This window comes from Mastigoproctus giganteus, chromosome 3 (assembly GCF_048544385.1).
Source record: "Mastigoproctus giganteus isolate SK-2022 chromosome 3, ASM4854438v1, whole genome shotgun sequence".
NCBI classification, from domain to species: Eukaryota; Metazoa; Arthropoda; class Arachnida; order Uropygi; family Thelyphonidae; genus Mastigoproctus; species Mastigoproctus giganteus.
In genome coordinates, this window is record NC_143577.1 from 29,769,855 (window position 1) to 29,780,323 (window position 10,469).

The window sequence follows — 10,469 nt, forward strand, 5'->3', positions numbered from 1 at the left end:
TAAGGAATGCTGAAGAAAACTATATTTTAAAATAATAAGATTAATTGTGAAATATGCATGTTCTCTGAATTGTATGGTTTCTGATTTCTATGCTCCTTGCAACAGCTTTCCATTTTATGCCCTTTATCAGTTTCCATTTTAACCCTTTTAGAATAAGCAACTGATGGAATATAATTTGTTTTTCTTAATTTAGCCAGCAGCCACCACCACCACCTCAACCATTTGCCCCACAAGGATGGGGAAATGCGTACCAGCATTGGCAGAACCAGCCAGCTGCACCAAATGATCCAAGTAAGGCATTGAAATATTCGTATATTTTCAAGATAATTAACACGAAATAATCCAGTAATAACAAAATCATTGTATTTTTTAAGTACATAATATGCTTCATGAGTGTGATTAGAGTGATATATAATCTTGTATGTTTTCTGAGAGAGAGAGAAAGTGTGTGTGCCCAGTGAATTCATTTTTAATAGAAAAATCTATCTTTTGTTAATTCAGTAACAATAATGTTAAATCTCATCTGGAAGTACGTTTATCATTATGAACAAAAAAAAAATGCTTCATGTATTCAGACTAAGGTTGAAACCATCCCTTTTCTCCAATGTATAGTTGATATTTTTGTCCTGCAGCATTTCATTGTTATCTACATACAGTGCCAACAATGTAAAAATAACAAGGTCTGCAGCATTACTTGGGACACCTGAAAGCTGCTAAAGCTGATCTGAAAGTTTAATAGACCATGTCTGTGATGAATCACTGGAGATTATGAAGAAGGGGCGTACTATAGATTCGTTGTACTACATTAACTACAATAACAAAGAAGCTCCCCCACCCCCTACTATTTCTTGAGTTAGCAAAATAAGATTTGGAAATGCGATTGATGGAAATTTCTCGTAGATGAAAATACCTCAAATTTATCATTTCATTGTTTCCTTTTAACTTGAAAGACTTCCGACAAAGGATCTATTTGTATATTCTCAGTCCCCTGAAAAAGTCACGTATTGCATTTATTTTCCCACTTGTGCATAGAGTCGGGTGCCAGAGGCAACGGCCGTACAAAAGAATGGATGACTAAGTGCTCGATATATTTTCATGGCCATAGATTATTTACGGTCAAAATTCAGAAATGCATTTTTTTAAAGCCTATTTAATTTATTTCTTTTGCTAAATTGAGGGAATTGACACGTTTATGTGCGTGTAAGTGGAAAGAAGGTGGTGGGTGTCTTAAGCCATATGCAGAAGGACCCGAAATGAAAGGAAATAGAACCAAAGAATCGGCAATATGGGCTTTAGGTACTTGAGAAATTTTATGATGAAATGCGCCACTTGTAATCTTCCAAAGTGTCACGTTTGGTGCATGCACCATAGGTTGGCCTCCCCTGCTATAACTGATTAAGTCAGTGCAATAATACTGACTTAGTCGTAGGCAGCTCTACTGCCAAGGTTGTAGAGAACCTAAAACATGGGGAGAGAATTTTATTCAGTGACTAAGTACAGTCGAACCTCTATATAACGAAATCGATTGTTCCCTTGAAATTTTGTTATAAAGAAATGACCTTTTCAACAATGAAAAATACTATAAATTCAGAAATATAGTAAAAGATGGGAATGAAGTGGCAATGAATAAATATTCTAACATTTTAAAACAATTTATTAATGCATACATATTAAGAAATGACTACTTACATAATGCCTACAATTTATTAGTGCACTTTTAAGAATTATGTCGTAAAATATTTGGTTATTTTTTGTTGTACACTGGATTCTGCTGTACACCGTTCATAAAAATGTTCAAATTTTACTTTAACCATTGAGATATATTTTCTGTTACATTTTCTTATACTGAAGGCCTCGATGCAAAGTTTCAAATGCTGCCAACATTTGTTTGGATGGTTTTCATCCAAACAAATGTTGGAGGCACTTGGATATTCAGCTACTATGACATCACTATCAACTCCTAAAAATTCGTCAAGAACAATTTCTCCACTGATCAAACCTTGCTTGGAACTCTTCCCAAGGTTGCTCAATGTCTTCTAGTAGTTCCTCCCTCTCATCTCTGTTAATTAGCATTTTAGCAAAAACCTGCTTTTGCGAAATAATTCTTAATCGTTGTTTCCATCACATCTTGACTCCACACTTTCGCCAACTCTGATATGCATATCCACAAATCGATAACAGAATCTATAGGTTGGTTGATTTCTATTCACAGTAGAATTTTCTTTCAGTATACGCCTTGATCCATTGGCTGCTGTTAAGACGAATCTATTCAGAAGGGAAAAAAAAACAAGCTTCACAGGTGTAAGTTTCAAAATATTACTCAGTTGGACAGCAGCATCAAAACAAAACTTTGGCACAACATTTATGAACAGGACAAATTCCGTACAGCAGTTTCTTTTAAAACAGTGATGATCAGTTGATGTCGTCTAACAGAACAAAAAAGAAAATTCCTGTGCTAGCTGTAAAGTTCAAAAGCATACTGTACTGATAAACATTCCTATGGCTGTATATAATGTAAAGTAAAATATGTTATCAGGGAAATTTAATTTCAAGGCACAGTCTGGATTTTTAAAAAATCTGCTGCTTTCCAGTAGTCAGGTTTGCAACTATACATATCTTTTACGGTGTTATTTTTGCAAGTTAGAAAGTATTTTTAATCTGTGATTCTTTACACAGCTTAATTGTAATATTTTTTTTCTTTTGCTCCCAGCAAAAGCTGTAGCAGATGCTAATGCAGCTGCATGGGCAGCATACTATGCACAGTATTATGGACAGCAGGCTCCTCAGATGCAACCAGCACAGCAGCCAGGTGGTCAGCCTCCTCCTCCCCAAGCCGGACAACTCCAACCCCAACCTCAGCAAGAACAGCCTACCCAACAGCAACCACAACAACAACCACAAGCTGGTAACTATTATTTACTGTTATAAAAAATCACCAATTTATTCTTATTGTATATCACTAGTGAAACTTTAGCATATATTAAGAGATGGTCATAAACATACAAAATGAAAGGAATAGGACAAAAGAAATGTACAATTAAAAAAGTGATAGGAATGAAATTAATTCTGTATGTTTGCATTTTGTTTTTTTTTTATATTTTTTATCTTTAAATAGAAGGCTGTGGCCATGCCTTACTTATGTCATGCTTATATTTTTGAGTCTGGCTTGTTCATTACTGGCAAAAGACCCTTTGTGCTGAAAAGAGGTTGAGCCACACGAAATTAGTGATTTTGAAATTACAGATACCATTTATTAGAAAATACTTTGAGCATGAAGTCAAGTAAGGCTTCCAGAGTCTTGGCATTTCCCAGTAATTTTGAGGGAGACTGCCAGGGTGTGTATTGAACCATTGAGGTTAATTATGAGGGAATCTTGGGCTCATAAGAGATTCTTTTGGATTGGAAAAATGCCAGCATATCACCAATACATAAAGGCGGTGTTCTAAGAGTGAAGTTGGTAAGCACTGAACCCTGAGGAATTCCAATAAGAATATTAGTGCATATAAAGCAGGTGCATGCATGTGTGTTCTCGCACTCACCCAAATTGAAGAACTCAAAAGAGGTGACAGTTTTCAGTGAAGCAGAAGTTATGGCAACAGTGACAAATACAGAGCTTTCAAAAAGGAGGAGGGGGGGGTGTCTTCAAAGAACTTTTCTGCAGTTATATTAGTAATGGGCAAAAAAACATAAATAGCCACAGTCATTATTTTAAAAAATTCAGTCCTGTTTAATGAGTTTTAATCCAATATAAATAGCATACAAAAGTATATCATGTAATTGGTTCTTAATTGGCCTTAAGATTGAATTCAAATTTTTATTGGTGGCACCAGACCGAATAATATCCCACTTAAGTAGTTAAAGGGAATATAGTTTAATTACTGGTTTTTTTTTTTTTTTTTTTTTTAATTTATTTACTCTGGTTGAAGAAAGTTAGGTCTAGCTCTTTTATTTGTAATTTAATGTTTGTTTTTGAATTGAAATTGAAATGTGTAGAGAAACACATGTTCATCCATCTACTTTAAGATGATCTGATTTGTTTTAATCTTGGGTGTATTTTATTTAATCTAGCTACCACAACACCAGGGCCTGCACAAGCTCCAGCCCCACAGGGACCTAGCCCAGCAACTGCAGCACCAGCCGCTACAGTTGCCGGACAACCAGATTATAGTGCTGCTTGGGCAGAATATTATCGTTCTCTTGGAATGCACAGGGAAGCAGAGATGATTGAACAACAGGCACGTGCAAATCAACAGGCTCAAGTTGCTCAGCAGGTAAGTGTTTTATCAGCAATGTGGAAGTTTATGATAATTTAGCCCAGTGGTGCACAATTGATATCAGTCAGAGGTCTGCACTATTACATATTAAAATAACTCCAATTTAAGTGATTTTTTTGTTGTTCTCCAGATAAATATATTCCTTTGTTGCATGAGAGAGAGAGTGAGAACCATTGTATTTTACAAACCAAAATAGAAACAAAATATTTGTTTCTATTCTTATCTCAGATGAATTCGGTTGGTTTTCTGTATTGTATATATGAGCAGCATGACATAGTGTGCTGTCACTACTCATCATACGTGTCTTTTACACCTTAAGCAATTTACTTTGAAAATGGATAATTCAGTTAAAAATGACTCTAAGATATAGTACTGTTGCTACATTCAATCTACATATTTTGGTGTGATTTTGTTCGTTTGTGTACATCGGCCACATTGCATTCTTTGTTTTTGATGGCCTAAATTTGGCTACTCGCATTTTATTTGTTAAATTAAACAGATAAAAACACATGCATAATAAAAATTTGTATTATAAAGCTGTCCAAAAATTTGCAGTGCAACTTTGGTTCAAATTATAATTTGAACTATAATTAAATGCATTCATAATATGAATAATTTTTTTTAGACACAGCATATATGCATAAGCACATCTGTCCATCTGCATGTAACAACTCTGCTCCCAGTGGATGGATTGTCATGATTTTTTTTTTTTCTTCACATAGAAAGACTTGTGGAGATATTCTAAGTTTTATCTAAATTGGACAAATATAAATCCAACAATTATTATTTTTTATTTATTTATTATTATTATTTTTTTCATATAATTTGTATATAAAAATGTAGTTTTAATGCAGTATTGTTAACTTTAGACAGTCTGTGCACACTTTGCATGTATTGTTATGTAAGATCCTGAACATGGTGTCACTTGTGAAAAAATACTTGTATAGAAAGAAAAAGTATACAGAAGAAGAGAAACATTATACAGTTGTAATTAAAGTGAATGGCTGTTTAGAGAATGTAAAAATAGTGTTTTATTAAGCGTTCTTTGAAGTTATAATATTAGTAATTGATAAGAAGATATTTTCTTTTCACTTCAGTGAATCCCAGAAAAAGAAATAACAATTCAATTAATTTTAAGAAGAAAATAGATCATGCACTGTGCATATTACATAGCTCATAAGAGAAGTATGTTATCAGATGTTTAGACATAAAGTTCAGTCAGTATCATTTTCATTGGTCCCTGGAAGCTTTCAAGGTCAATAATCATCATCATTCCCCCCCACCACAAAAGTCTATTCATACTTAGAAGTTATAGTATGTCTTAAAGTACTGTTTTTTTTTTTTGGGACTAAATTCAAAAAAATAGCAAGGGCTTAATTTTTCAGCACTCACCTTGATCGATCTGCAATTGGGTTGAATTGGGATTCAACCTAATTTAATGACAACCAAGGATGGAGTTAGTGCACTTCTACTTCCTTGCGCATATTTTAATCCCGTTTCCATTATAATTACTATTTACCCACCCCTTAATTTAAGAACCAATCACCTTAAAGCTAGTCACCTCTTGCCATTCAAACCATAACAATTGCAGATCGATCAAGGTGAGTACTGAATAATTAAGCCCTTGCTATTTTTTGAATTAAGTCTATTCATATAAATGAAAATATATTATGCACATTACTCTAGAAAGAAAAGTAAGATCAGGGCTAAAGTTTCAGCACATGTTCTATTAGGCCTTGGGAAAATTTTAAGGCCAGTTACAATTTTGCATTAACCAATAAGAAAAATGCAGATTGCTTCCATTTCATATTTCAGTTGGCCCCCTGGGTGGTTCTAAATTTAGTTCCAGTTTCATGGCATTCCCTCTCCTCCACTTTCTCTACAGAAATATTACTATAAATATGGAACAAATGCTCTGATCCATTTCAAAATTTTGATGCCTAATACTTTTGGGAATCTTTGTAACAAAAATGTCATATCAATGGGTTGACTTATTTTGTTATAAATCAAGAATTATTACTATTTGCTAATGTGCCTGAAATGTAATGTTTCTTGTTTCATTTCATTCTTTCATTAAACTTGTTTAAATAGGGACTAAGTTAACTATAGTCCCAATAGCTAACATAGAAAGGCGAAGAGAGAACTTAATGAAATATTTTACTGTTTTGGTGAGCTTTTGGAAGACACTTGCTATTAATAGGAGTCAGTGATTTTATTTTATCCCTGAAAATGTTCATCAAACTCTCCAAGAATTTCCAGTATTTAGAAACAGGATGTATTACTAGTTTCAGATTTTGTTTGATGTGTATATAACAAAAATTGAACTGAATTATCAAGAGAAGAAGAGAGGTGTTAAGCGATTCTGTGTTAAATTGAAACCGTTCGGATTTCTATAAGAAAAGAATAAAAGATATTTAATAATTTTTGAAAAGAATTAACCGTTGTAGTGGGGCTAAACCATGATCCTTTTTTAAAACAGGGTCATCCAGCTTTCATTAATTTTGGATTTATGTTGGGGTATACAAAGAAATGAATGACACAAAATTTTTATACTACTGGTCTGACTCAGCAGTACTGAAATCTTTAAATATAAGTTTCAATCCTATCCCATAGTCACTAGTTCTTTTATCAGGAGTTATCTACTTTCAGATGAGTTAGCATTGGAAAGAAAACAAATATGTGGCATGAATAAAGGAGGACACTCGTGCTCAGTATTATCATGCATGCAAAATTGAAAATAAAATTAGCCACTGTAGGTTCTAGGTGTTATTTTTAAGGTGATGGAAGCACACACGCACAGAATCAGTCGAAAACAAATCAGTCTCAGAAGGAGAGCAGAGTATTTAAACTGTGACACGAGAAGAATGCTTTAAACTCCCAGAAGGTTTGTAGGTGCGGAAATATTCAGAGTTGTATTGGGAGATTTAAGTATCTACCCAGAATATTACCCTCGATGGCAAATTAAGATATAAGTGAAAGGATAAAAAGAACAGTTTTGTCTAATATTCCAATAGCTATAACAGTATTATGAATGTTATAAGTCATAACTTTCTTGTCAAAGGCTTATGAGAAAGGTATTAAAATAATGGTTACTTGAAGGTAATGGCTTTGTTTTTCTTTATCTGGTATTAAAAGTACCTGCAACATTGATAGCTCCAACAGCCACTAGATTTGTTACCTGATGTTTCATCAGCCATGATCCTAATAAAATGTAATTTCTTTAGCTAGTAGTTGATAAGAGGACATACTGGTAGTGTTTGTATTCCCCTAGTAGCATTTGTTTTGATACATACTCATACATGGAAATTCACATGCTGCCATAAGAAATGCTTCTCCTATTGTTAAACAGCACCGTGTTTAGCATCCATAACAATGAAGTTGACCACTTGCAGTGTTTGCAAGTTTCATAAGCACTTCCTGTGTACCTGCCTCATAAGTTCTTTGTATATAGGGCATTAAAAATGTGCATATCCAGCTTTTGCATTTGAATAAAATACACATTATTATTTGGCATTAATTATCTACAATTGTTTGTGCATTGAGTACATTTTAGCTCTGAATATTGAGCCTTTTACAGATTCAGTTGTGTGTAATATTGCATTAATTTCAAAGAATCTTATAGTATACATTTTTCTCTCATCAGACTGCTCAGCCATACACACCACAGACACAACCTGGTGTAGCAGGAGGACCACCAGGAGCTGCTCCTGCTGTAGCCCAACCTGTTCCGTCAGCAGCTCCTCAAGGGCAACCTCAACAAACTGCAGCCCCACAGGCTGCTGCACAGCCTTCTCCTGCACCTGGTGCTCCAGCTCCAGCACAGGCTCAACCATATCCTAACCCTGCAGTTCCACAGGGGCAGTGGGTTCCTGGAGCATACACTCAGCAAAATCCTTACAGCCAGCAAGCTCCGTATGTTGGCTATAACTATGCCGCTTATGCTGGACAGCAGTATGCAGCAGGAACTACTCAGTAAGGTAAGAAGGTGCTTTTTCTTGTTTTTCTTCTTTTTTCCCCACTTCTTTTCTTTCATTCTTGCTTTGATTCATGTACAAAAATTTATATTTAATAAAACAGAATTTGGTGAGGTAAGATTCAATAGCCACTGAATCATATATATATATATATATAATTTTTTTTTTTTTTTTTGTGAAAAAGGTATGTATATAAGAGTAATAATTATTAGTCAAGAGTGCCTACTGTACTGTTAGGTTGATGGATCATCTGTAGTATTCCACCATGTGTAGGTATGCATATTTTTATATATTGTATGAATTGTGATAATTATTTGGCTGAATTTTATATATATATATTTCTATATATATGTATGTATACCTTCTGGTATCAAATTAAATTGAAATCATGGTACCTAACTGTTTGGTGTTACCTGCTACAGATGATCACTAACCATTAGCAGGATGGTGGTATACCTCCCACTCAGTAAGTAGGTGACAACGATAGACTCAGTGCCATATCTCTCCTTGGGCCTTCTAAAAGCCCCAGCTTGCCTCATGTGCAGGTAAGTGAAAGTAAGTATGCTACATACAGGAATATGCATAGTAATTTTAGGTTAATCTTTCTTCCAGGTTCAGTTTGCTTAATTCTTTTATGATTTATGAAATATGTTTGTTTGTTTGTTGTGTTTTTTACAGACATCCCATGCTGAACAGATTGAAATTTGTCTTCTGATGGTGACTTACCAGTACGTTGACCCATTTGTCATGTGTTTTAATATATGGACAAGATAACATCTATGACATGGAATCATTTGATACTGTCATCATAATTGGTATTAAAACCAAACAGAATTGGGTTCATGGTGTAAATTTAGTTAAAACATTCCTTTGGTTTGAGATTACAAAAATGCAAATGCAAATTCATCGAATTTGCCACGAAGCTTGTATTTTAGGACTGTGTCAATGAAGCATGAAGGGAGCCAGCGGAAGCATCAAAGAGAACCATGACTGATATTTAATGGTTTATTAAAAGGTATTTTAAGTTGCACTTTGTAAAAAATAAAAAAATTAAAAACTGATGTTACAGAGATAGTGACCAAATCACTCATGGTGGGGTTTTTTTTTTTTTTTTTAAATTATTATTATTTGCAGTTGATCTTTTAGCTCCCATAATTTTATAGAAATTTTTTAATGTGCATGTGAATGAGAGTGTGTGCGTGTGGAGATGGGGGAGAGTTTATATGTTTGGATGTCTAATGTGTTGACTAAATTTCGGAAGGGTGCTTCAAATTACTTCTAATTTGAAGTGAACTACATTCTCTGTGTTTAATTCTTAAATCTGTGTTGTAATTTCTTACAGGACAAGCCTGTAGGTTTTAAGAAATTCAGACTTAATTTGCATATTTGTATTTGTGACACCATAGGCCTGTAACTTTGAAAAGTAAATTATTACCTTCTTCTGGTTGAAATTCATTAATTTTGATTTTCTTAGACTGCTCCCATATGTAATGTGTGCATTTTACCAGTATTTTTTTTTTTTTTTCCCCCAAGCCCATTATTACATGACGTTTGTACATCCAGGCTTTGGTGTTTTGCCCGTCTTCTATGATGAGTAGACATGTTCATCAGGATTGATTTCATTAAAAATGAATGTAAATATTATCAGCTGTTAACACTTATATTTAAAGTGAATTTTAGCATTTTTATACCTATACCTAACACAATTCAAATTTCTAGTGATAAGTATGATCTTCACATCTTGTACTCCATCAGTTCATTAGAAGAACAAATTGGAATTATTCCAGTATTTATACATGTTAGGGCAGGTTTAAGTTCATTGCATTTGTGAATTGCCATAAATTAAAGTTGATTATTATTTTAATAACTAAGAACAGCATTTAGAGCAAAGTGCATGCTCAGAATAAGGCTTCCAGCTTGATAGTTTCGACTTTTAAGTAAAGTTGAAATCTTATATAATTGTCTGCACTTGTTTCTCTATAGATACTTAGGTCAATATGTATTTGTTTGCTTCAAGTTTTGTATATCAAAGGAAAATTAAAAAAAAAAAGAAGAAAGAAAGAAAAAGGCAAGGAGAGAAAAAAAAAAAAAAAAAGGGAAGAAATAAAGTAGCTGCCAAAATGCAATTTTTGACATTATTTAAAATCTTATACACAACTTAAATTGCTTTCTGATTGGGTATTATATATTTTTAAAGTTTTGGTGTATATAATTTACGAGG

The 10,469-nt window shown here is 33.7% G+C and overlaps 1 protein-coding gene across 3 annotated transcripts in view; it reads left to right on the forward strand.

The window, feature by feature from the left end:
* LOC150087834 (far upstream element-binding protein 1-like) overlaps window positions 1-10,200 on the forward strand; it is a 250,614-nt gene extending 240,414 nt beyond the window's left edge. The window contains exons 15-19 of one of the 3 annotated variants that reach the window (XM_090369223.1): window positions 194-291; window positions 2,711-2,905; window positions 4,069-4,271; window positions 7,918-8,251; window positions 9,782-10,200. In XM_090369223.1, the coding sequence (XP_090225349.1) occupies window positions 194-291; window positions 2,711-2,905; window positions 4,069-4,271; window positions 7,918-8,250 (829 nt within the window). In that variant the 3' untranslated portion in view covers window position 8,251; window positions 9,782-10,200. Of the gene's footprint in view, window positions 1-193; window positions 292-2,710; window positions 2,906-4,068; window positions 4,272-7,917; window positions 8,252-8,926; window positions 9,302-9,781 lie in introns of those variants that run through there. The other 2 variants (XM_090369222.1, XM_090369224.1) reach the window with 2 other exon arrangements.
* Window positions 10,201-10,469: the final 269 nt, after the last annotated feature.